Source organism: Serinus canaria, chromosome 8 (genome assembly GCF_022539315.1).
Source record: "Serinus canaria isolate serCan28SL12 chromosome 8, serCan2020, whole genome shotgun sequence".
Lineage (NCBI taxonomy): Eukaryota > Metazoa > Chordata > Aves > Passeriformes > Fringillidae > Serinus > Serinus canaria.
The window spans coordinates 16,709,934-16,737,577 of NC_066322.1; the positions used below are offsets into that span (position 1 = coordinate 16,709,934).

The 27,644-nt window shown below is 37.6% G+C and overlaps 1 protein-coding gene across 2 annotated transcripts in view; it reads left to right on the forward strand.

The window, feature by feature from the left end:
- The window catches only part of FNBP1L (formin binding protein 1 like), a 52,835-nt gene extending 25,879 nt beyond the window's left edge, over nucleotides 1-26,956 (forward strand). Inside the window, exons 2-15 of one of the 2 annotated variants that reach the window (XM_030226492.2) lie at nucleotides 883-998; nucleotides 5,042-5,095; nucleotides 6,548-6,695; nucleotides 7,134-7,196; nucleotides 8,462-8,566; nucleotides 9,791-9,919; nucleotides 11,990-12,136; nucleotides 12,875-13,078; nucleotides 21,064-21,173; nucleotides 21,742-21,874; nucleotides 22,311-22,405; nucleotides 22,903-23,051; nucleotides 23,437-23,595; nucleotides 24,644-26,956. In XM_030226492.2, coding sequence (XP_030082352.1) covers nucleotides 883-998; nucleotides 5,042-5,095; nucleotides 6,548-6,695; nucleotides 7,134-7,196; nucleotides 8,462-8,566; nucleotides 9,791-9,919; nucleotides 11,990-12,136; nucleotides 12,875-13,078; nucleotides 21,064-21,173; nucleotides 21,742-21,874; nucleotides 22,311-22,405; nucleotides 22,903-23,051; nucleotides 23,437-23,595; nucleotides 24,644-24,651 — 1,620 coding nt within the window. In that variant the 3' untranslated portion in view covers nucleotides 24,652-26,956. Of the gene's footprint in view, nucleotides 1-882; nucleotides 999-5,041; nucleotides 5,096-6,547; nucleotides 6,696-7,133; nucleotides 7,197-8,461; nucleotides 8,567-9,790; nucleotides 9,920-11,989; nucleotides 12,137-12,874; nucleotides 13,079-21,063; nucleotides 21,174-21,741; nucleotides 21,875-22,310; nucleotides 22,406-22,902; nucleotides 23,052-23,436 lie in introns of both variants that reach the window. The other variant, XM_030226491.2, reaches the window with a different exon arrangement.
- The last annotated feature ends 688 nt before the right edge of the window (nucleotides 26,957-27,644 follow it).

Sequence of the window (27,644 nt, forward strand, 5' to 3'; positions counted from 1 at the left end):
ATTTGCTAGGCAGTATTTTGTACCTTTGTTTCCTCCTGCCTCATTCTTAACCCCCATATTTCCATTGTTTTTTGACTTTTCAGCTTGTCCTAATTAGTGTGTCCTCCACCTATTGATCAGTAGAGAGTGCAGTGAAAGATTGGCTTTGAAGATGGTTTAATGTATTAAAAGTCCCCCAAGTTTGTTTTTTCTTTTTTGGAAATGTAGTTTATTTTTTTATTGTTTCTCCTTTTTGTTTTGTGCATTAAGTTTGCTATAACTTTCCTAATTACTAAGGACAGGTTTACTTTCTTTGGAATCTCCTGTTAGAGCTGATCATGAGCTGTGTATATAGTTTTGATTTAATAAATGTTTTTGATATGCAGACTACCCCCAAATTTAGTCATGCTGCTAAAATTTGTTATTTTTCTTTCAGTGGTAATCCTAAGAGTGAAAGTAATTTTTTGTATCCAATGAAATTATAACTTACTATGTTTCAAAGCTGCCAGACATCTCTTCTGTGAGCGGTCTCTTAATCATTTAGTAGTGATCTTTGGTTGGGTCTGTTATCTGGTGGAAAAGATGCACGTTTGGAATAAAGGGTTTTGATAAGAAAGAAAGATTTGCATTGTGAAAGTGCTTAAAGGTTGCTTACAGCTTAACATGCAAGTATTTAGAGCTGTTTTTATAAAAAGAGGTAGATCTGTTCCTGCACATGGAACCTACTGTTCTGGTGTTTGGCTGATATGTATATGCATATTTGACTGATTTATAACTTGAATGACTTCTACCCCAGTAGCAAGCATTCCCTCAGAGCACAGCTTATAAATAAATGATGTGTAAGTCTGGTGCTGCTGTGATTCTTAACTAATTCTGGGTAATTTGTTTCCTTTGTTTTTAAAGGATCAGTTTGATAACTTGGACAAGCATACACAGTGGGGCATTGACTTCTTGGAGAAGTACGCAAAATTTGTAAAAGAAAGGATAGAAATTGAGCAAAACTATGCAAAACAACTGAGGTAAGGTTTTTTTTCTTTGCAAGTGGATCTTAAAAGTTACTTAAAGTCATTGTATCGCTTAGTGGGCAAATATGAAGTGTTGTGATGAATGACTGTTTTTCATTTACAGAGTGACTTAGATCACTAGCTTTTTTCACAACAGACCTGTCCAAAACAGAAAATTATCTTTGGGTGTGCACTTGCTTGTTTTTGCCTTCTCTCCCACTCTTCTCTCCCACTCACCCTTCAGATCTCTGAACTAAAAAGGTTTAAGGTTTAAAATTAAAGATTCAAAACAAGGAAAACCAAAGTGATTTTTTGCACTGACTATCAGCATGTTTGCTGTATCTACACTTCAGTGTGTGTGTGTGCCTCTGCTACTAATTAATTTCTCATGGTGAATTGGCAAGAGCTGCACTACATTGTGTTAAGAAATCTGATTAAAATAATTGAGTTGAACTTGAGAAAACAACAAGACCTTCCTGTCCTTGAAGCACACCCTTTCCATAGCAGGTCTTGTCCCTTTGGGTGAGACTGTAACCCAGCCACCCTTTGTCTTATCTCTCTTCTATAGCTGCCAAGTGAAACATCTTTTAGGTCCAATAGGAATTTCCCTTCATGGATCATACAAGGAGAGTAGCAGCCATGAAATGGCTGCTTCAGAATAAAGTTATTTCTTCAGAATGAAGTAGGTTAATTTTTACCAACAGTGCACTTAGTGCTTGAAGAATAAAATTGAAAGTGAGACACTCTTGTGAACTTGGCCTTCACTGCCATCTTTGCCTTCACCATCATCTTTACTGTCCTACCCTTGTCTGACTGAAACTGAGAGCAACTTCTCTCCTGTGGTTTCTTCCATCATTTGCAAACCTGATTGTCACCAGATAGAGACCTGAGAAATCCTTCCTTGTTAATACAGTAATGAGGTTCCCAGCTGAGGATATGGATGTTCTGTATCTGGGCTGCTCATTTCCTTTTTGATTTCTTTATCAGTTTCTTTTCATCCAGCTGTATATATTCACCTAGCATAATAACCCACTGTTTTACTGAAGGATTTTTTTCTTGGAAGGAAGAAAATAAATACCACTTTTCCAAAGCTGGTATAGAAGAACTTGAGGAGGTAAAGGAAAGTTGGAAGCATGCACAGCACAGTTTGCAGCCCGTTTGATTTGTTTTCAGTTGTTTGTTAAAAAATATAGAGATATATTTTATGTTCACAGGTCTCTGTCAAGATCTTTTCCTTAAATAGTATTAACAAATGCCATTTTGCTTAATTGTATTCAAAGGTTCACTCCACAGCTAGCAAGATGAGACACCACATTATTACTTCAGGATTTGACTAAAAGTAGGAAATTTTTTCTGTTCAGCATTTTACTCTGGGTAAAACTATTGATTTTTCTTGAAGTGTCTTTCAAAAATGAGTTTTGTCAAGTACCCCTTCTGTCAGATGACTGGAGTGACTGTCCCTGTGCAGTAAGTATGACAGTTCTGGGAAGCACAGGTCTTGCTGCACACACATTATACAGTGCATGCATGCACTTCCTGCCTGCTTCCCACCAGGGTCTGGACAGCACACACATCAGAGGGTGACTGATTTTCTGCCAGTAGACCAGTTCATGAGTTACTCTTTGATATTCTTGCATAGATAGTCTTTGGAGGTGACTAGACTGTTTTGTAATGAACTGTCTCATGATAACAACTTGATTTCAGCCGTCATTGCTCCTGAGGAACTCCCTGTTTTTAATTCTGTAACAGAGTTATGAGGCCCAGGGGGGACTGAGTTCAAGCAAAATTGTCCTGGAAAGTTTTGAGAGAGAAGGTCTTGTGGGATGGACTGTGGTTCTGTTAATTTTAATATTGGCAGCATATGGTCTGTGAGATAGATATTAATATCCCTAATGGAAATTTCTAGTATATCACTGTTTCTTCCTTTTGTAATGGAAAAGAATCTGAAAAAGATTGAGACTCTCTTCATAATGAACTTTATCACTGAGATTAATAGTGCTCTTGGTTAGTAGAGTATAAACAGTACAGCAAGTGGTCTCCTCTGTAGTTCTGTGGCTCTCTTAGTACTTGATGGGATGGGAGACCAAGGAAAGCCAAGTTTAGTCAGGAGATACAGCCAGTGATATATGGTGGTATTTTTTTACTGTCTTGGTTTCAGTGTGGACCATGAACATCCTGTTGAGATCATTGATGGGTCTTATTCTCATAGAGTTAAACCCAAGGATGAAAGCTTGAGTGAACTTTTCATAACAGTTTCACTTATTAGAGTCAGTCTCCTGGCAGAAATTCACATTCACTTTGTGTATACCCTTGCATTATGAAACCTTTATTTTTCTTTATACTGTCACAACTTAGCAATGAGCCTTTCTCAGGTGCAACAGCCCTTCCAGGTCTTCTAGGAGAGGGCAGGTGATGCATGTACAGCATATGAGGGGCTGTTTGAGCTCCTCATCTATTCTTACTGTATGCAGGTGTTGCATCTCATGGTTGCCAAGTAATTCCAGAAGTGATAACTTTTCCAAATGCTGGTTTTAGGTTTAATTCCTTACTATTCTTCTTCGATACTAAAAAAATTACAAGAAAAATTGGGGAATCCTCAGTTGTGTGTGGGGGGAAAAACACCCTAGACAGCTTATCTTGTCTTTGCCTGCAACATAATGGGATCTGAAACAAAAAAGGAAGTGTAACTTGATTTTGATGAGCTAAATTAAAGGAAAATCTAAACTTTTATGTGGTGTAGGTCTCAACTAATGTATTGTGTTACCACAAGGTTTGCAAAAGTTTTTAGAGACTGTTACTGAGTTACAGGGATGTGAATCAGGACAAAGATATTGCAGGGTACATTAACGCATTGCATTTTAATGATATGACTGTTTAATTTGTTTTTATTTTGTAATTGGAAAAAATGAGATTTAGTATGTGCCAAACTACTGGGCTCTAGACTGAATATTTAAATTGAATTCTCAGATGTTGTTTTTGACCAGCATTGTTTCTTAAAAGGGGCAATGTGAAGGTCTGTTTTGTTCCACATCATTACACACAAAATAATTCTGGATGTTCACTCCCTTTTCATCCTGTCTAAAGCATTATGACACCTGAGTAGACAGAGGAGTTCCACTTTCTGTGATGTTAGGCAGTAATACAAGTTATACCAGCAGCTGGAGATGAAACTGCCATGGAATAAAATTTCTGAATATGGTCAGCTTCTCTGTTGTTTGTTTAAAGCAAATAGCTATGATTGCTCCTAAACTGTTGCCCATTAAAATTGTGCATTGTGATCTCTGGAGATACCTGGATACTCTAATCAAATCTATTTTTCATGTTCCTTCTGCATACTGTTGTGTTTATGTGATATTTGTATAAATACAGTATGAGTATATGCATATGTCTGGTCAAACTGAGACAGTTTCCACATTTTTATATGTATAATCTTGGAAAGATTTTTGAAAATGGTTGTAAGCTCAAATGTAAAGCTGAGTACACGGATTATCACCACATGTGATCATTTCTCAAAACTTTCTTCCTTTGATTGGAGCTGAAATTTTACACTGCTCATTACTCCTCAAATATGGTTGTGGCAGGTGCCTCTCCTCTTCTGGGCATGTCCTTATTAAATATTTGGAAATAGTGTGCTTAAAGTCTTTGACCTGAATCTGTACTCAGAGCTTCCTTCAGGAATGGAGCTCTGTGCTGGTGGCACAGCACACAGTGTGCACTGTCTGTGGGACACAGTGGTCGTATGTTGGCCTTGTCCTCATCTCCTTCTGCCTTCTGCACGCAGGAATAGGATGTTAAATAACAAACTCTGCATTTCATGTCTAATCACTGCAGTAGAAGTTTTAAAATATTTGCAAATTGCTCTAGGTCAGAGTGGTGTAAAATTTTGATAATACTGTAGATTTCAGCCTTGTGTTATCTAAAGGACCCTTAGAAGTTGACAGAGGGAATAGATTTGTTTATAGAACATTAAACAGAAATAATTTGTTCATGGAGTTTTCTATGTGTGTCTTCTCCAAAGAGACTCTAAAATAGGATCTTTTTTTGTTCTTCTTTAATAGAAATCTGGTTAAGAAATACTGCCCTAAGCGCTCACCAAAAGATGAGGAACCCAGGTAAAAATGTCAATTTCAAGTTCTGTGTGTAATAAGTGAAAAGTAACAGTATATGCTGTCCTTTTATGGATTTTTTTTTTCAAGATAAAGTATTTAATTGGTGATGACAACAAAAGTGCTTGGCTTCTTACAGTTCTGCTATAATTCTCAAGTATGTTTACTCCTATTGGTATTTTAATGTAGTAGACATGGCAGGTGGTACTTGCTCCCTTCCAAAATAATCTTAAGTTAACTTAAATTTTGCAAGCAGAAGTTTATCTTACTATGTACAGACTAGCATTGTTTTTTTAAAGAAAAGCAAATGTGTGTCCTTAGGCTTTAGTTGTTTGCTTAGTAATAGAGATTTTCAGTGCATTTTTATGGCAATATAAATGTAGCTATGCATCTCTGTAGTGAGACATGACTGTACACAAATTGTTGTGTTATGGGCAAGAGGAGCTCTTAAAATGCTGACTTGCTTTGACTCTGGAGACAAAACAAGTGGATGTCTACTGGTGAAGGAACAATTTGTGCTAAAAAAACCTTATTCATCAAAAATGTGCTTGCTTTGCTGTCCATTCCATAGCCATTTCAAAAATTTATTTGAAAAAGCACAGTACTTTTTTTCTTTAGGGGTAAGTCTTAGGAAATAAAACAAGTGGACAAGTTCCTGAGCACATACTGTGCAGAGTGTGTGAGAATTCACAGTAGGATTTCCTCTAGATCTTTTAACTGTGTAAAGATCCTGGACCTGAGGGAATAGGCTTTCCAGTGCTAGAGTGGCATTTGAAATTCCCAGAAGCCAAGTCTATGGAGGTGGCAGTATTCCACAATTAAAAGAGAGAAAGATGTATATTTTAATATGGTGCCTGTTTTTTTTTTCCTTTCTTCCCTTCCACACACACTTTCTACCCTTTGCCCCTCCTCTTCCCCCCCTTTTTAGTGCCAGCCATAGTGGCACCTTACTTCCAGCCAAGAGGTGGGCAGGCAAACAGGCAGCTGTCTCCAGAGCTGATAGCAAACTTGTTCAGTAGAATCCATCGGCATGCATAGGAGTGGCATGATTGGCATGTTCCACCCTCGAGACTACCAAGTACATCATCTCTGCAGCAAGCTCAGCCTCCGAGCCTAGGGACGTATGTATCCGTTCCCAAGCTCAGGCCCCTCCCGGGGCAGCTTAGGAGATGCCACTATACTACAGGGCTTGCCAGGTAGTATTCTTCTTCTTTCTTTTCCATCCACAAACCCCATGTTCTGGTAAAACGTATTTGAAGAGACATTGCAACCTAAGTACATGCTAGGCTTAACGTCAGCTTTCCCAGCTTGTGTTTCTACTCTGACTCAATTAGCATTAAGATAAGGTTTATTGTAAAATGTCTGTAATTTTTTATTTAATCAGGAGTACAGTCTATACTAAAATAAGTACATTTTAAAAAGCTGTCTAACTTTTTGTGTGTGTGTGCTTTCTGTCAGGTTTACTTCATGTATTGCCTTTTTTAACATCCTCAATGAGTTGAATGACTATGCAGGACAGCGAGAAGTAGTTGCAGAAGAAATGGGACACAGAGTGTATGGAGAATTGATGAGATATTCTCACGATCTGAAAACTGAGAGAAAAATGGTAATTTCTGTGGCTTTAAATTTGAAAATAGCGTATCAAAAAGTATGTCTTAATGAACTGATGTATTTGTTTACCCATTTGATGATGGGTAATAATCATGGCAATACATAGATTTTGTGATACATTTATAAAACACATTTAAGGTCTTTCTATAATATATAATGTTATATACCATAATACAGTTATTAAACCTAAAAATTATTGTCTTGGGAAGACAGTGTTTGCTAGTAACCTTTTTTTTTTTTGCCAGTGTACAACGGTATCTGTGATACAGTTCTTGCATCAAGTAATTCTAGCACGTTAAGTAATGTCATCCAAAGAGTATGGGTAGTTTGTGGAAGATACTGCACATCATAGGCTGTCAACTAGAGCAGGGACTAATTAACGGTAATAATTCTAAAAATATAGGCAAATTTAATTTATTTGTGGTGTTTTTAGCATCTTCAGGAAGGGCGAAAGGCTCAGCAATATCTGGACATGTGCTGGAAACAGATGGATAATGTGAGTTTGTGTTTGGATTTTATTCCTGTTGAACTTAAATAAGATATACTGGCTGTAAGTGGAATTGTTTTCATCTGTCTTGCTTAAATTTAATACTTAGGTGTATTACTGAATGTACAAATAATTTAGTAACATAATACAGTTCAATGTATTTATAGTTCCCCAATAAAAAAAATCTCCTGTAAACAGCTTCTGTGTTTATGTTTGAGAGAAGCCTTGCCTTTTATCCAGCATAACCAGCATAAAGGAATCTGGTTTTAGCATGGGTACAGACTTCTGTTGCTTCTCCTTGGGCTACTAAAAATGATAGTTTATTTACATGAAGATAAAATCTTAAGTCACTGAATTTGACTCGAGCTTGAGGGCTTGTTCCAAGGTATAATCAAGAATACCACTGTAGACTATTGTATTTTTGGGAGATGGAATTACTGTTTAACAGATAAATGCAGGAAGTGAATGTCTCTAGGACAGACTATAAGCTTCTTTTTCTTGAAACAAATTATTTTAAAGATAAGAAAATATAAAATTCCACCAAGTCTGTTCAAGATGTATTCTGATACTCTGGTTGTCTGTCGTAAAAAATTATTATACCTTTGATTCTGATTATTGTGAAGCAGTACTGGAGAAGTGAATTTCTGTTTTGTTGTTGTGGTCCCAGATGAACAAGGTCTTGCTTCCTTATCATGTCAAAGAGTTTAATTCATCATCAGAGGATCAGAATAGAAGCATATGTGGTAGTTTTAGATGTTATCTCTTCACCAAGATAGTCTCCACAGTTCAGCTCAAACAATACAGTGCCTTATATTTACCTGAGTGCAAAGTCAGTCTTTTAAATACATTTAGATGCCTTTAAGGGACACACTAACCTCAGTTGCCTGACTTTGCTGGGAAGCAGGAGCTCAGAGTCTCGGCTGCAGTTTCTCTCCAGAGATGTGAACTTCTGTGACAATTTTTCCTACAGCAGTTGTCTTGACAACAGCTGCATATAGAGAACATCAAGTGTATTGAATGCTGTTGTCTGTGCTACCTACAGCTGTGCCACTTGACATGAATACTGATGATGATTGTAGTGTAGATACGTCCTTCAGACTGCCTTCAGAATAATTCAGTTGACCTAGTTGCTGTGCTAACAGTGTGCTCCTTTAAAGGGACTTAGTGAATTTAAGATACTTAAATGGAAGCTTTGGTATTTAGAATTCAGAATTAATGTACGAAACCAAATGGGAATAGTGGCTGTTGAAGCAGTAAGTTTGTGCCTTTTGTAGAGCAAAAAGAAATTTGAGAGAGAATGCAGAGAGGCAGAGAAGGCACAGCAAAGCTATGAACGACTGGACAATGACACTAATGCGACAAAGGCTGATGTTGAGAAGGTAAGGGTGTGGTGGCTTTTCTTTACTTAACTATCAGTTGTATTTCATTTACATGTTAATCATCAGTACTGAAACAATATTCACTGAATGTGTAACATTGTGTATAAAATATGCTTATTTGTTATGTGCAAAACCAAAGTTCCAGTGACGTGTAAGACAGCACATGAAAGGAGTGTGCTTCAGAATCAGAATGGTTTGGGTTGGAATGGACCTTGAAGACTCCCCTGCCGTGGGCAGGGACAGCTTTCACTAGACCAGGCTGCTCAAAGCCCCATCCAACCTGGCCTTGAACACTTCCAGGGATGGGGCATCCACAGCTGCTCTGAGCAACCTGTTCCAGTGCCTCACCAACCTCATAGTGAAGAATTTTTTCCTGATGTCAAATTTAAACCTGCCCTCTATGAATCTAAAATCATTCCCCCTTGCCCAGTCACTACCTGCCCTTGTGAAAGGTCCCTCTCCAGCTCTCTTTGGGTACTGGAAGGGGCTCTGAGGTGTCCCCAAAGCCTTTGCTTCTCCAGACTGAAAATCTCCAAATCTCAGCCTGTCTTTATAAGAGAGATGCTCCAGTCCTCTGATGATCTCTGTGTCCTCCTTTGGACTCTTCCCAACAGGTCCATTTCCTTCCTGTGCTGAGGGCACTCCAGTTGGGATTTCAGGAGGGCTGAGCAGAGGGGCAGAGGCAGCTCCCGTGACCTGCTGGCCATGCTGCTTTTGGTGGAGCCCAGGATAGGGTTTGCTTGGTGGGCTGTGAGTGCACATTGCAAGGGCCCCCAAGTCCTTCTCCTCAGGGCTGCTCTCCACCCATTCTGTCCCAGCCTGTGTTAGTGCTTGGGATCACTCCAACTCACACACAGGACCTGGCACTTGGCCTTGTTAAAGTTCATGAGAGTCCCTCTGTGTGACTGTGCTGACTGTCTTCCTTTAACTGGCAGCTGTCTGCTATTTGGTACCTTGTGGTTTATAGGATCAGTGGGTTTTAGGATACACATTTAAGCAGTCTGGCTAAGGGAGCTACAGTGATCATTGCTTTCTCTGTATATAACAGATGAGGTTTTGGAGTGTCAGTATATGTCAAGTCTCACGTTCTTTATATTTCAGTTATAAGGATGTTGGTTTTGATGACTTGTGACTACTGTTCCTGCACAGTTGATAAAATAAAATTATGCTGTGTGTTATTGAAAAGTACAAGACTTGTTTAACCTGGTAACACTTTCCTACTAGGCTAAGCAACAGTTAAACCTGCGCACACACATGGCTGATGAAAACAAAAATGAATATGCTGCACAACTACAGAATTTTAATGGGGAACAGCACAAGCACTACTACATTGTCATTCCTCAGATTTACAAGGTAAAAGAATTAACAGATAAAGTATGTTTGATCCTTTCCTAAAGAAGAAGTAGACTTTAAAATTAAAAACTCTGGTTTTTTGGATGTTAGTGGATCATTTTATCAAGAAATTACCATAATCTTGAGACAACTTGTTTTTTTTCATGAGACTGCTTACCATACTAAAGCTTAGGTTTCTAACAAAAGTGCTTGGTTGCATTTTCTCTAACATTTTATACTTTGTAGACACTTTGTTTAAATATTTCTGAAAGGGTCTGGCAAAATAAATACTTGAGACGTCTGAGTGGCAGAAGACATTTAAAACAATCATTCTCATAAGGGTTGATCAATAGTTCTCAGGATCCTTGTGTGTGTGTGTAAATGCTCTGCCTGTGCTGAGGTGAAGGAGAGCCCAGAGCTGATGGTGGCTGTGGTTTCATGGCTCTCATGCACAGGTGAAAAAGGCTGTATTGGAGGCAGAAGTTCCAGCACCCTCCCAGCCCCCAATTAGTCCTTGCTCTGTCAGTGTTACCAGCAATACACAGATCTCTCCAAACCAAGTCAAAAAGTTAAAGATCAGTACTTTGCATCTAAAGTGGGGATTTCTTGAGATGCTTTTATGTAACTAATAATTTTTTTTTAACATTCTTTCAAAAACATGGACTGTGCAAAACTGCAGAACAGTTTAAAATAGTTGGGGGCATCAGGTGAGGAGAGTTCAGAAGTGTGTTGGCATGTACCTTCAGCCATTTGGGAAATATGGGTGGAACTGATACTGAGACAGGGAGTGAGGAAATGGAAGGTGAAACACTGGGTTTATCTGAAGGTATTCAACTTTTAAATATGCTTGATATTTTCCAGAAGCACGGGTCAGTTCATATTTTTTGTTTAAAAATCTTTACTAGAAGGTCTAGGATTGACAGGAGAAAATACCTTGGCTTATGAAAGAATTTTCTAATATTTTAACTGTTAAGCAGCACCACAGTAGGTCTGAGTTGACTTCACACACTGATCCAAGAACTGCAGTCAGCTCCCAGGAGGAACAGGATCATCTTTGCAGCTTGCACCAGACTTTTGCTGTACTGCCCTTATTTCTCCAGGGCTAAGATCCATTATCATTGTAAGATATTACTCATATTTTGAACTCTACAGTAAGAGCAGAAAGGCCCAGCCCTGTTTTCTCTTGGGACTACACTTTTATTACTTCATTGCAAGTATTTGGTGACATTCTATGGGAAAACCTTGGAGAAGGTTTTAACACATCTAGGTGCTTGTTTTATCTTGGAGAGACAAAATTGAATATTGTTTGACATATCTGCCTCAGTGTAGATAGAGGAAAGATTCAACTTCTTATCTAGTTTTTCACAACCTGTTGGTGTATTTTTTACTGATTTTTTTTTTGGTTTTGTTTGGGGTGTTTTCCACATTCAGTTGAAAAGCCCAGAGCTGTTATCTTAATAGTATTTCTCTTGAATTTGTTCTGTTTTGTTCTGTTTCAGTAAACTTTGATTGCAAATCTTATGTAATGGTATTCTTCTCTTTATTTTCTTGCACACTGCTAAAGGAAATGGTTTGTATTTCAAATCAGAGTGTCTAAACTGCAGATAATTTAAATTTTTCTTATTTTTCCTATATTTTAAATAATTGGTATTGCTTGGAAAGTATAATAATAAAATCAACATAGATGTATTTGTCACCAGAGAAGAATAACTTGGAACTAGATGGAGAGAGTGAGGAGATGTAGAAATTAGAAAAATTTCTTCACTGTGGTTCTCATTTTTGCCTAAAACAAAAACTTCAAATAGTTGCCTGGAAACACTGTACACGTGCTTTATAAAAGAAAAAGAAGGTCCCATCCATTACATGATTTTTAGAAATCAAAGAGCATGAAGTCTTCATAACTATTGTACTGGGCATCCTAAGACTGTGTCTGAAAGGACTTCTAAGTTCTGTTTTTTTAAGCAAATAAAAACACTGGGCAAGCATAGAAATTCTGTCCCACACTGTGGTGACCAGAGTAACTGCATATGTCAGGATTGAGGAGGGAAAAAATCAGCAAATGAAAGCTTTATTTTATCTTTGCACTTGCAGCAACTCCAAGAAATGGATGAAAGAAGGACTATCAAACTTAGTGAATGTTACAAAGGCTTTGCTGACTCTGAGCGCAAGGTTATTCCAATTATCTCAAAATGCTTAGAAGGGATGATCCTTGCAGCAAAATCAGTTGATGAACATAGAGTAAGTAGAACTGAGTGACTTTTTAAATGTGTGTGAGCAACTGAACTGTTCCAGAAGTTATGGAGAGGGGAAAAACTGAATTACCCTGTGCAGTTATCAAATATTTCTGTTGTCAGATATTTTCTTCAAAAGTGTTGTGACTTGGATTTCAGCAGAAGGAACCACTTCTGCTTTTATTGTCTGCTCTCTTTCTGCCTTATTGATTTAGTGTAATCTGAATATCTCTGACACATTCTCATTGGGTGTGATTTTGGATGCAGTATTTTGGTTATTCTGAAATATCCTGCAATACCATGGTCAGTATTTTCCCCTGCATGTGACATCAAAGCATATAAAGGGTGTTCAGTTAACAAAGTATTCATTCTGTGTCCTGCTTGTCTGCAGCAGGTTCTGTCCTATTTTATCTTACTACATCTTGTTTCTTAGTTCTGTCTTAATTTCAGTACCAATGTTGTAAGATTAAAAGGTGGAAAATAGTTTGGCCCTGTTTTAAATTTGTGGGAAGCCTTGGGAAGTATTTTCTGGAATATTCTGAATAGCAGAGTATGCTTTGCTATACACTCATGAACACTGCTGAGATAATGCTGTTATCTTCACTTGCTCTGTCCAAAAGTGTTTATCCTGAGCTCACTCTTCCTTTCTGTGCAGCTCTGCAATTAAATGGAAAATTTGTCTCCATTTTTCCTCTCTGGTTCTTGATGGGAATGCTTTTTAAACTCTTTAATGTCCTGTGTTTAGGACTCTCAACTAGTGATAGACTGCTTCAAGTCTGGTTTTGAGCCTCCTGGAGATTTTCCATTTGAAGACTACAGTCAGAATATTTACAGAACTATCTCTGATGGAACCATCAGTACACCAAAGCAAGAGGGAATGAGAATTGATACAAAAACTACAGTCGGCAAGGCTAAAGGAAAGCTGTGGCTATTTGGAAAGAAACCAAAGGTAACAATTAAGAAATCACTCTGTGGAAAATTAAAATTTTAACATTGAGAGTGCATGGAAGCAGCAATTAATGTAGTTTTAAAAAATCTTCCCCTTGCCTGCCCATGTCTTTTAAAGTATGTGTAAGGACATCAGGTTTGAGTAGGTTTGAGTACTTACCATGTTAAAAATCAAGTTGTCACTTTTACTAATTTGTGTCTGGGAGCATTTTTAAGTTATTTGATAAAAGTAGCTTCCCATTATTGTGATATTTCTGAGATTCTGTAAAGACTTTCTGTAGTTGCATAGGAAAGGTATTAATTGTGAATGTAAAAATAAGGAGGGGGAGAGTATGCTTTGGAATTGGGTAGACTTCAGATCCATCTGTTATGGCACAAAAAGCAATCCCCTTCTAAATGTCACAGTTACATGTAGAAGTGCTATATAGATTTTTATTACACCTGTTGCAAGTTTTGAAAACTCCTGAGGTTTCTCTGAAAACATGAAAGTTTATATTGGTCACTGTGTAAAACATACTGTGGAAGCTCCATAAAGGTAAATGTCCTAGAAGAAATATTACTAGGAAATAGGTAAAAATATTCCAATGCTCAAGATAAAAATTAAAGAATTGAAATTACTACTTTGTTTTCTTATGAGTTACAATTAACACTTTCTGTGCAAGATGCCTTTGTGGATCAACAAAAGGATGTCAGTACATGCATTAGCTGTACAACATGAATGGATCATGTACATATTTAAATTTATTTATCTTTTTTTAATATTGGAGCATATCAGTGAGCCATTTTAATGATTCTCACAATTTTTTGTGAGGTTATTTTAATGCTTCATGCCAGTTTCGGTCAGTTATTACAGGAAACTATTCTTAAGTCTTCTTAATGGTAGAATTTATTTTCCAGTTGATAGTGTTCTGAGAAAGTAGGTCTTTACAGAAAGGAAGGATACACCTGATACTTTATTCCATCCTCAGTATATTTTGTAACTCCAGCTGTGTGTTAAAACTGATTGTTTACTTTTCATGCAATATAATTAATGATTCATAGCAGTTCACATGCATTGATACATGGGCATGAATACTGCATTTGTCTGCAGAGGTGGGTGAGATTTGGCCTGTTCTGAAGTTAGATGACAATTGCCAGTTTGACCACAAGACATCTTTCTGAGAATTTGGAGAGTTATGTAAATGTACTCTGGTTTCAGCCTGGACCTTGACATTTGCTGTAGTTACAAGAAATCCCTTAGTGTGATGACAGCTGAAATAAGCTGACAAGACTTGCCCTACTCTTTGTTCCCCCCAGTTCACTCACTGTGTGTAGCATTCAGGGAGTCAGCCTTACTCTTCTCTCTGTGGAGTCACAGGTGTGACATATGTGTGTACATACTACATGCATCTCTTCCCTAAGGACCTGGATGAAATGAAAGATTTTGTCCCTGATTTTTACCTGTTTTTGGGGAGGATGGAGGAGTGCTCTACAAAACAGCTGCTGGAAGCAAAATATTTACTGAAAGATACATATTTAGTTCCAAATACTATTCACAGGTTTTAAAATATATTCCTAAATTATCTATTGTAGAATCAGCTGGTTTCCTACAGCTGGAGTATTCATAGGGGTCTTTGGACCTTCATTTAGCTGAAACTATGGCTGGTCTTGACTTCCAGGTATTCCTTTACCTATTTTTAATGTTGTCAAAGACATAAAAGCCTTTTGTAAAGGGAATTAGTTGTGCAGCAGTGGAAATAGAGGAAAATTGAACTGGGAAAGAATCGCAGAGGTATAAGAGACAAAAAATGAGAGAAGCAATTTGAAAAAAGGGGAGGAGGTTATTGGGATGATATTAAGAATTCCATGCAGCCATTGTGTTAGTCCAGCTTGAGGGCAGAGTTTGAGAACACTTTTTGTTTTAGTCATTCTCCATAGATGTACCAAATATTTCTGGTTTGGCTCACCTGGTAGGGTACCTCAGTATGTAGGAGGAAGCTCTGAGCAGGAATGCTTGAGCTTCCAGGATCATTGGAACTAAACTGGCAATAGCTGAGCTGTTTTAAGAAAAGAGACAGGGAACTTTGGGATCTTGTTAGGATCTTGTGCCAGTGTTGAGTCTAAAGCTTCCTTCCTTCTCTGCAGCAGCCCATAACTCTGAAGATTAATTCATGACAGAAACCTTTTAAACCTAATGCTGTTATATTATAAATGTGTCTGGAACGTTACAGCCTGTTTCTGTGTTGGATGGAAATTTTATTTTTGTAAGACAAAATTTTCATTTTAAAATCACTTTGAACATTTGGCTTATTTATTGCTTTCTTTATTTCCACATTAGCCACAATCCCCACCCCTAACCCCTACTAGTTTATACACATCCAGTACTCCTAATGGGTCCCAGTATCCCATATTCTCCATTGAACCAGTGCATTATTGCATGAGTGACATAAAAACAGGGAAGCCCAGAATTCCTTCTTTCAGAAGCCTCAAAAGAGGGGTAAGTTTGATAACAAGTTGAAATGCATGATGGGCTATGAGCAGTGTGTTTGTGATGTGGCTTTTCTAATGCTCTTCACCCTCATTATAAGGCTTACTTAGTTAAAAGTAACACTTCAGCCATAAGGTCACTTTTAGCATACTTTGTTTCATACTAATCAGAAGTTAGCAACAGATTAAAAAGAAATTAAAATAAAAATATTCTTTATCACTTTTGAAATGCTTATGCCTAAGAAAAGGTGTTATAAAGAGGGTGCTCAGCATGTGTTTGATACCTTTTTTCATTGTTGTTCACATTCACAAATGTTTTCCTACCATCATGTAACATATTTTTTCAGTAATTAATCATTGGATATACAGTTACCACAAAAATCATCTGACAGATCCGATGTCTTATTTGCTGACTTTGAAAATAGTAGAAGTTGATTACGAGACACTGAACTAAGAAGGGAGAATTTAATTCCTTTTGTACATCAAATGCTATATCTTATGGTGATGGCAGATTTTGAAATACAGATTTTTTAAAAAACATTACAGCATTAATGTGTTTTCTGATTAATTAGTTGTTCTTGTTTGTCCTAGTTTCTTTTGGGTAAAATTATTGAAAAAATTATTACCAAATGCCACAGAGACTTATCAATTAATTTGCTAATACAGTGGCACATTCTGCAAATAGAATTTGTCTGGAAGCCAGTAGAAGGAAAATATGAAGTGGTTTCCTAGCAACATTTATGGTGCTAGTGATAAATGTACTGGCACTTTCCTGTTGTGTCAGAAAAGCACAGGCTGCCCAGTTTATGTTGTTTAGTGGTGTTTATCCATCCAAATAAAAAGGTAATTGGATGCATTTGGTTGTATATAATTAATAATTTTTTGATATTTCAAGACAATATGGACTTGCTATCTCATGTGCAACAAGAATGGTTGACTGTTGTTCACTTAATGTGGAGATCAAGGTACAACAATGCTCTCTTGCAGTAAAGTTACAGTTTAGAGGCTCTCTTGTTGTCATTGTGAAGCAGAAGTATTGTTAAAACTTACTTTATCTTTAAGTCATGTTGTGGCATCTGATTTCAGGCCCCCAGATACCTTGGAAAGAGCCTTTCTAGCACTGGCATTTTTTAGAAGAGACTTGTGTTCCTCTAAGTCTGTATGGTGGGCAGCGTCTCCTTTCCCTTCTGAGTCATTAGATCCTAATTTGGTCTGGTTGTGAAAGTAATGCCTCCTCTGCAGTACTCACTGAGGAGCTGCCTGCATTTGGTAGTTGGTGGAATGGCACAGGCCTTGATCACACTTGGATTTTGTTGATCACTAAAGTATTGACTCCTGCTTTACAAATCATCACCTTGTACTACCAGTAGTTCTAGAACCTCTTTCGAAGGGAAAGATCATCTAACTTCTACAGAGTGCCAATGGAAGTGAAACCATATCTTTATTGATTTTAAATACATTCTTCAGGTTGTAAAATTGAATTAATAAGTTCTTTAAATTTAATAATTCTTCAACATTAGGAAGCATCACTAGGGTCCTACAGATCTAGACTCACTCCAATATGCCATAATATTAAAGACTTCATCTCTGTAAAATCTTCAAGAATGAGCATTTAATTTATATTCTGAATTTCCTTGCAAGCATTTTAACAGACACCACATTGTTGCACATTTTTAAAGTCTTTTGAACTTAAATGTATAATGGACTAGTAATAGATTTTTTTAAAAATCTCATTGATCAGTCTTATCTTTATAATTTACAATGATTAAATGCTTAATAGTATGTGATGCTGTTTCCCACATGTTTTGTCCCTGGAAAATTATTTCCAAGTGGTACTGAGATGCAGAAATACTAAACCATAGAATCATAGAAAGGTTTGGTTTGGAAAGGACCTCGAAGATCATGTTGTTCCAATCCCCTGCCATGGGCAGGGACTCCTTCCACTAGACCAGGCTGCTCAGAGCCCCATCCAACCTGGCCTTGAATCTACCAGGGATGAGGCATCCACAGCTGCTCTGAGCAACCTTTTCCAGTGCCTCACCAACCTCTGAATATAGAATTTCTTCCTAACATCAAATCTAAATCTATCTTCTTTCAGTTAGAAAATGTTCCCCTTTGTCCTATGACCATCTGCCCATGTAAAATGGTACTCAGTTTGCTTCTGCTGAGTTTTATCTGTGAGTTGGCATTGATCAGCCAGTGAAGCATCCTGGTCATTTTGTTTAACAGGCCCTGTACAAGATCTCAGTCAAGGTACTGGAGATCACAGACCTAGTGTCCCTCCACTCTGGGCTTCATGCAGTTCATTTTCCTGTCATTTTCCAGAGCAAGAGCAGCAAACGGTAGCTGTAGAGTAGAAGGAAGGTGTAAGCCAGTGTAGCTTGCTGTGTTAGTGCTGCTGGTTCCTGCTGCTCCTTTGAAATCTTAACAATTCCAGACAGTGTTAGTGCTTTTGAGAGGTCTGTGCTTGATGCCACTTGGTACATAAAATATCTGCATTATCAGCAGTGATCTGTAAACCTTAAGAGAGTTTTATTGGAAGACTTTCTGAGGGGAACAGGAAGCTTCTTTATGTCATTTTGCATCTCTGGACTTCGAGATTCCTACCAGAGTATTGTTTGGGAAGGTGCTTTACTTCCCTCCTTGCTAGAAATTCTGATGTCGTGTACGTGCCCCAAGCAGCAGCCTTAAAAATTGCTCAGGGTCAAAAGTGAAGTTGAGGTATCTGTCTTCCAAGTTGCTTGGTATTTCTCTGGAAATTGTTGTCCAAATCATTAAAAGCATGGCAGAGCTTCAAAATGCTGTGAATGTTAAAGCCAAGGTTCAGCTCCTGGCACCCATATTTCATTTGCTTCTTTAAGGAAAAAGTCTTTACTCTTTACATGTCTTTACTTTTATCTGGACTAAACCAATTTTAGATAACAACAATGACCCAAATGCTGTTTTCAGAAAGTTAAACTGATTACTTCTAGACTTGAAAAATATCTTTGTTTATTCTAGATCTGCTGTGATGATGATAAACTAAATACATTGCCAAAACTTCATTTATAAGAGTGATTGCAGTGGATTTTAAACTATCATTAATAAATTTTTGTATATGGCTGATCAGTCCATCATCATCAAATTCTGCTATTTTGTGTAATGTTGGCTGTGTGTGTGTTTCTTTTCCTACAACAGAAGGCTCAGCCCTTTATTCCAAACACTAAAATTCAAAAGTAGTTTAATGAATTGTGTGTTAAAATTTTTAAAGTTAAAACTACCCATTATCACCTAGTATTTTCTTAAAGCAATTATTTTTTTGTGCTTATGTCAAACGTATTTTTTATAAATGAAAATGTCAATCCTTAAGTGATATTTTAAAAATACATTTCTAGGCATTAGTCACTTTTGTAACTGGTCATTGCATGTAAATAATTTCCCGTTTCTTTCTGTTTTCAAATGAACTGTGCAGTGGTCGGTGAAGATGGTAAGCCCGTGTGCTGATCTGTCTGCTGTACTTCTGCTAAGATAGCATGAAAATAATTTTCTGAGAGTGTTTCCATATCATAACTGCTTTAAGTCAGGTGCTGAAATACATCTTCAGATTTTCCACTCATATGCACAGTCTTCTTAATCATCCATGCTTAATGTAAGGCGATTAGACTTGTGATCTGGCTGCAACTAAATCTGCAGTGTTGGACTTTTAGAGTTGACCAGTATTCACAAGTTGGTCATGATGGAAATACTTAGTGATTTTTCTTTGTTAGGAGAATTGTTTAAGCAGTATAAAATATGTATATGAAAAGATTTTAAAAATTGTGTAAAGAAGAAATACTGAATACTACACTCCTTTGAATTTGGAAGAAAAATTTGCAGGGGAGGACCTTTATGCTTAGAAATACAGGAAGCTGTTACATTAAATAAAATCATGCCTTAATCAATATTGTATTGCAGGGTAAATCAGTAAAAATTCACAAAAGACCTCTGTTGTTCTGATTCATTTTTAGGATGCTCTGGTTTAAACCAACCTGTAAGGAAGAATGATAGAGAGGACGTGATTGTATTTTTGTTTCTTTGTAGTGTGTTTCACTTAACAGTGTTTTCTTGGGAGACTTTCTGAAGGGAATAGGAAGTTTGTTTATGTCATTTTTCGTCTCTGGACTTTGAGACTATACACAGTGTATATTCTTCTTCCTCCAGAAAGAAACCCCTTGTTTTATTTTGAAAACATACCTCGATTGTCCTTCTTTTATGATGCCTTGTATTCCCTTCTTAAAAAGTAACGAGGTTGATTTTACAAGAGCAGAAAAGTTGAGGGGGTGAGAAGATCTTAAGGGGGGTTGTTGGAAATTTGGCACCTGAGCCTAAGGCTTGTGTCAAAATCTGAACAGTCAAGTTTCTGTAAACTTTCTTCTTGACAAAAGTGCTGCCCAGTTTGGTTTGCCTCCATGGAGGGTTACTGGAATGGCAAGTGGGTTTCTTGGGTTAAAACCAAGTTCCTTAGGCGAATGGGATCACATAAAACCCCAAAAAAAAACAACAAACCAAACCTTTGGTGAGTAAGACATGTACCATATTTCCTTCTTAACACTGCCAGTGTCTGTCACCCTGAGGGGAAGAGTTTTCACAACAAACATGCAAGATACATAAAAATCTCTTCCCATGCATTTCATACCCAGGCCCTATAGGCCCTACCCTATCCTGCTTATTATAATCTTGGCACAAGTTTGCAATCAGGTTTGCAGGTTTGGTCCATAACAATAGATGGTCTTTAATTGGCTGGTTTCTGATTTTTTTTTTAAACGTCTGGGAAGTCAGAGGGTTTTTTCCCTCCCTGAAGTCTTTTGGTTGTCGGTTTTTGTTTGGTTTTTTTTTTCCCTGTAAAAAAGGTGACTTGGAATATTTGAGCAAGTATGGAGTCAAATAAACAAATTTAGGTAATAATTTTGATATTACAAAGTTTTTTTCTGTGCTCTGTGAAACAGTTTTGCTTGAGGTAAAATCCATCAGAACTTTGTAAATTTTAATATGTTTTCTAGGATTGCTAAAGTTTGGGAAGAGAACTATAATTGTGCTTTGGAGGCAAAGATCCAAAAGAAAGTATTTTTCTTTTGATACCATCCAAATGAACACAGAACACAGTCCAGAGAAAGAAACAATTTATATATATGTATATAATTATTATATACACATCTTAGATTTTTGTTCTGACTCAAATTATTCTGTCCTTTCTTAATCTTCTTTAAGTGCAGTGGATGTAAGAGGAGGTATATGACTTCAGAACAATAAAGTCTAGAAATTTTGAGTTACCTCTGTGAGCCAACTGCTACAGAAGGCAGAAAGCACCTTGACCTAGTGACTACACTCTGGCAGCAAGAACATGCATTTATTCTGTGCAGTCTTTTGTAGAGCTGTCTGTCAAGTAAAGTTTTTAAGAAGGTCCATCTGCTTCCAGTGAACACTGTCCATGTGTGGGTATGTCAGTTCAGCTGCCCAGATCTGTGCATGTGGTAGCTTGTTTCATAGTGTTTCTTCTTGCAGGGCCCTGCACTAGAAGATTTCAGCCATCTCCCTCCAGAACAAAGACGCAAGAAACTGCAGCAGAGAATTGATGAACTTAACAGAGAGCTACAGAAGGAAACAGACCAAAAGTGAGTGCATTTTTTTGGGGGGTTCTGTCATGGCTCTCTCTCTGTTTTTTTTGATGTCCTCTACCTAAGCCAACAGTGGTCAAAAGCTAGGAGAGGCTATTAATAACCTTTTTAAGTTCATAGTTTGTTGTATCTAGGTTCTGTTAATGTTGCTTTCTTCTGCTTTACTGTAATACTCATTTTGATTCTAATACTGCATAGGGAGCATTGGCTCTAAAATGTGTGTTAAAAGGTGAGCAAGATCGCTGCAACTTTGTGCTTTAAGAACAGAACATGACCAATATTTAGGAAATTGTATATAAGAAACAGTATGGAAAACAGTACTGAGACTGGACAGGTAAGAGTCAACAGCTGGAGAGTCCTTGTGTGCCTGTGCACAACATAAGAAAGGAAAGCAGAAGGCTAAGATGACAGAATGGGAGAAAGATTTAGGCATGGTATGAAGACCAGCAGTTCGTCGTTGCTGTTCTTGATATCTAATCACAGTTCAGGATCTCATACACGTTATTTTAGCTTTAATGAATCAATAGTGCTGTATTAATTATTGTAATGGTTTGGATGTTTTTAGAGATGCCCTCATCAAGATGAAGGATGTTTATGAAAAAAATCCACAGATGGGTGATCCAAGCAGTTTGCAACCAAAATTAACTGAGACTATGAGCAATATGGACCGTCTTCGGATGGAAATACACAAGAATGAGGTTAGATTCTAAACCAGTCTCTTGGAAAATGTAAATAATTGGTACAATTGTACTTTGCTATACAGATTTGAAATATAGCACCCAGAAGAACTACTTGATTGAAGAGTAGTCATCCTGATAGAATTTTTTGTGGGGTGCTGTTTTTTCAAGTATGTTCATCTAGCCAGAATGAAGATGTACATTATTAAAGATGTAAACTGTTCAGAAGAATATAATATTATTCACATGTAATTATAGGTTTTTTCCTTAGGCTAGTATGGAGCGTAGGCTAAGCATAAACGATAGGCTCATGCTTTGAGTGAAGTAATTGTAAGACTTGACATCTGACTGCAATCTCCGTGTGGCTGTGAACTGTCTGCAGTTCAATGCATTTGTTAAATGTGCTGGTTTAGAATCAGTTTTTCCTTGACACCAATATCTGCCTTTTTTTCCCAAGGCCTGGCTCTCTGAAGTTGAAGGTAAAGTAGCAGCCAGAAGCGACAGGCGGCACAGCAGCGACATCAACCACCTTGTCACCCAGGGCCGAGAGAGGTCACTGCTCTGTCTCTACTGCTTTAGATCCTGTGCTAGAGTCCGTACAGTTCTGTGGAGATTACAGGAGGGATGGGTGTTACTTATCCTCCCCAAGTGGATAAATTTCCTTTCCTTCTAAAGGAAAATCTTAACTGGTTCTAAATTCTAAAGATTTCCTGCCATTCTCGTAACATATAAAAATAGTCTAATTGAAACACCTGCTCAATAAATAGCAGTGCCTTTTAAACCTGTCTTAATCCATTGCATAAGGCTCACTAGTTTTCCACCTTCTGTGGAGACAGGTATGTGAAATTTATGTTTGTTTATCAAGCAGAATTCAGTCTAAGCTTTTGCTAGAGTTTTTTCAGTAAATCACCTCTGGCAGTAGTATAACAACTGCTAACAGGAATTCCAAAACAATATCCATGACCTGCCCTTTCTGTGATGCACGGATGTTGTGAGGTTTGGAGCTAAGAACTCCTCAGAGTCCTCATGCTCCCATCATTGCATTGTAGCCCTGAAGGGAGTTACACGGATGATGCTAACCAGGAAGTTCGTGGTCCACCACAGCAACACGCTCATCCCAGTGAGTTTGATGATGAGTTTGAAGATGATGATCCATTACCAGCTATAGGACACTGCAAGGCAATATATCCGTTTGATGGTAAGGTTAACCACGTGCACTGAGATTCTGAGACTGTAAGGCATGGATGATTTGTTATAAAGAAGACAGGTAAAATGATTTTAAGCAAATTACATGTGTGAGTAACTAATTGCTTTAAAGATCAGTGAAGGTACTTTATAAACTACTTCTAATTCATGAGCAGTACTTGTGCTGTTTTAAGATAAATATTAGCACAACTATTGGAAAATATTCAGCTTTACAAATTGGGACTGGGTTTTTTCCCAAGTGTGTTTGGCCATATGTTCTCTTGCACAGATTTTTCATGCTTCCTGTTTATATATAATTTGGAAACTATGCCTTGGGAAAAAGATGACTTGAAATTCTGTCTGAACAGTAAGACTTCCTTGCCTCTTGTTCTTCCCAGGTCATAATGAAGGCACCCTAGCAATGAAAGAAGGGGAAATTTTGTACATTATTGAGGAGGACAAAGGAGATGGGTGGACAAGAGCTCGAAGACATAATGGAGAGGAAGGCTATGTGCCAACATCATATATAGATGTAACGCTAGAGAAAAACAGCAAAGGTGCAGTAACCTATATCTAACAGTAAAACTGGCAGCTCTCAGTCGTACATTCCCCAGGGAAAATAGTGGAAAAATTGTAAGTTATACAGGCTTGTGGAAAGAATTACAGAATCAGAAGTCAGCAATGATCTGTTGTTTGCATGGAGAGTTAGCTGTAGTTCTTTGAGAGATGACCACATTAAATTATGCATCTTATACTGGTCTGTAATTTTGACCAATGTCTTCTGCTTTCCTGCTTTACAAAGCACTCAGTCCAATTCAGATATTGAACTGAAAACGACCAAGATTCCTTCTTGTTCTGTGGAATTCTTAGTTTTTAAAGAGAACTGAAAAAGTACTTATGTTTTAAAGATCTCTAAGATTTACTGTTCCCACTTTTATGACTTAAACTGTATTCTTAAAACAGAAATCTTTTTCCTCTAATCAGTAACTGAACTCTGTTACTGAAAATTATTAATTTCCTTCCTTAGCAAATACTTGGCAGCTTTCACTTCTTAAACAGGAAAATGTTTTCTGATTCTGAAAGTTCAATAAAAACACTCAGGAAAAAAACATTATGATTAAGAAGGACAGAAAGTCCACTGACCTATCTCCTTCCTTTTCAGTACTTGTAATGTAGAATGTTCTGTATTAGGCATGATGTCATTGTTTTAACTCCAGATACCTTGAACAAACAAAAAAAGATCACATGTAATGCTTGATGTCTTACTGGAAACTCTCTGCTCCTGATAAGGGAATGATTTTATATTCTTAATCTGTGCCTGTAAACTAAGTCTTTGAATTGTATTGTGTTTAGTCTGAAGACAGTGTCTTAAATGTACAGTAATTCTCCTCATTGGTAAATCACTGAGGATTGGAAACTGCATTGCACAACTTGATAATTGAGGAAAAAAAAAAGCTGATTTTGTATTTCTAATGAGAGTTTGTGGAATTAAGTAGAAAGCTGATGTTTAGCCACTGAGAATGGCCTGTTAGAACTGAGCACGCTTCTCTGTCTTCTAAAGGCCTTCAGTAACTTTGTTCTTTTCTTTTTCCTCTTGGACTGCAGGTTCCTGAAGCGGGTTTCTGAGAAAATGGGCGAGATCTTGAAGGAGGTTACATGCAGCTGCTGGGGGGGTGGGGGTAGGGAGGGGAGGGGTACTAGACTGGGAGGCCCAAGAGACAAGCTAGTTGCATGAATGCATGCAGACATACATTTAGTAGTCACTAACATCTTAGCATCTCCATATATAGGTAAGGATGTATTACGAAATCTTCAATTTGTGCAGGAAAATAGAGTTCCATTACCAGAGTAAAGGCTACTGCTCCTAAAATTGCTTTATTTTCATTGTCCTAGGTTGTCCCAGGTGCACAAACTATATTTTAGCTTGTGCTGCCTTTTGATTTTCTCAATGATGCTCATTTCCGACTCACTTTTATTGGCATTTAGAGCCCTGTGTCAGTTATCAGTCTGCCTGTGCCACCTCCATGCTCGCCGTTAACCTCCTCCTGCATGCCTAGGACAGTCAGGCATGTGCTGTGTAACACTTTGCCATCATTGCTCATCTTGTTTTGTAACAAATCATTTTCTTTAAATATCTTCAGCACTAGAGTTTCATCCCAGTATCCATGTATGCTGCTATAACAATACCACTGCAACCATCATTACATTCCAGATGTTTGGCTTAACTGATAAGCGACTGTAAGGTATTTTGTTAATTTGGGGGAATTATGCATCTCAGCTCTAGCCTACAATGCAATCAAGAGAAACTCCTAGAACTGTGGTCCACCTTCAGCCCTTCAGTAACCTGTTGTGAGCACTGACAGCCTGGAGCACAACCAGAGGATTCACCACTGCAAGTTAATGACTGTTTTCAGAAGTCAACCACTTGCTATTCAACTGCTGCCTTAAACTAGAGTGCCTAAATCTGTTGTTTGCCAACACTACCACTTACAGTATCCCACAAAGGGCTTTGTGTCTCAGCTCTTTTCACAGTGCTGCAGCTGCTGAGGTAGCCACGGTAGGTTTTTTTCTAGAGCTCTACTTTACTGGATACATGGTGCATCCATGAATTTTATACATTGAAACGTGTATCTCTTCATTTGACTTTAATATTTTTTTAAAAGATTTTTATGGAAACTGTCTTTTAGTTTTTCACTATGACGTTCCAATTTCAATTACTGCAGTGCTAGTCCATTTCCAGGTGATGCTTCATTGTATGGACCAGGTGACATTTGAGTGATCCTTCGTAATGATCTTTGTGCACTTTTACTTGTAAACAATTGAAATTTGGATATGTTTATACGTGTAAATATAGTTGTCTGCAGTGCCCCTATTGCTTATGTCGTCTTGCCTCCCATTTGTGGTTCTGTTAATAAATACATCATATCTGATTGACTAGGGTGATAAGAATTAGAGTAGAGATGTTGGGGGGAGGGACACTTATATCAACACAAGCTTGTCAACCCAGCCACCTGCTCTCTGGCACTGTATTATGGAATAATAATTAAAACATCCTGTTTTTCTGGGGTCTGAAGCAATATGTGGATGCAGCAGTGCTGGATTCTTTTTCATTTCAGTGTTATTAGGAACTGTACTACCAGTAAAACTGAATTTGAGTGACTTGTGTAGAGGTTAATTCCTTTTGTTATGTATACCACTATTACACAGCTTGACCTAGTGTATTATGGGGCCTATTAAACTCTAAAGTTTAGATTTTTGGAGCTTGTATACAGGGTTATTTATATAATAATGTGACATTACTCAATACTGACAAAACTACTTAGGTAGTTTTTTTGGGTTTGGGCTTTTTGGGGGGTTATTGGGATTGGGGGTTGTTGGTTTTTTGTTGTTTTTTTTTTTTAAATTTAGTACTTTTTTATTTTGGAGAAAACTCAGTGATCCTTGTGGGTCCCTTCCAACCCAGCATATTCTGTGATTCTGTAATTCTGTGAAAAGGAAGAAATGTGATCTGTGTAGTTTCTGGTTAAGGGCCTGTGGTCTGCCTGGCAAACAGCCTCAGAGGTCAGTAATAACACTTCCTGGTAAAAGACTAAATGTTTTTTTCACACTACTGTTTTTGTTTTTCTGAAACCAGGATTTGCTTCCTTTGGAGGCAGGTTGCTTTCAAGAGGGATAGTGCAACTTGTATGAGGGTTGTTAAACATAGGAAAAAGCATTTGTACTTGCACAGCTTATAAATCACTTACTCTGAAATTCTGAACGTGAGTTGTCTTAAAGAATCAGACATTTTCCAGTAATTTTTTAATCCTTTTTTGTGCACATGTTGATTTCCTAAATGTTAAATGCTTTGTTTAAAAATAGTGTTCTCTGTTGAGAATATTTTCATGGAATAAAAAAATCTTTTCATGGTCTATGTAATTAGCTTCCCCATTTGTCTTCTGTTAAGATTGACAGGCACATGTCAGGTCTGTAAAGTCTTGTTCTGGAGGTAAAAACCTCTGCTGTGATTGTAGCTCAGAGGAACAGATCTGGTGTTGGTTTTGTTGTCATCCCACTCCAATATTCCAGTGCTCTAAGTAACATCTCACTCCAGAAACAGGCTTACTGACAACAAGCACATGCAGCTCTGACTTAAATATTTATACAACATCTCAGGACAGCCCTTTGGCACCAATTCTGTATATTACAAAGTGGGATTTGCTGCTAAGACTCTTTGATAATGAACTGTGTGCAAGCTGATTTCCTGTAAAAAAGTGCTAACGCCTTATGCTTTGTCTCCATCCAAGGATAAAGTACTTACCAAAGTGATCCGCCTCGGTAAATGAAGCAAGTTTAATGCATACATACACCCACATTTACTCATGTCTGAAAGCATTTTAATTATCTGGATTGTTTGTTCTTGCCATTTCATCATTCATTCCTGGCAGCATAGCTGTTGTGCAGGCCCCAGCAAAAGCTGAAATACTACAGAGGCTGTCTTAAAAAAAAAGGGAAGTCATCCCAACACATACACAGACTGCTCTCATAGGCACAGTGAAGTCTGAGTCTTTTGGTTACAGATAAAGGATCATTTCTGCAATTTGCAGTGTTTCTACGATTTTGTAAA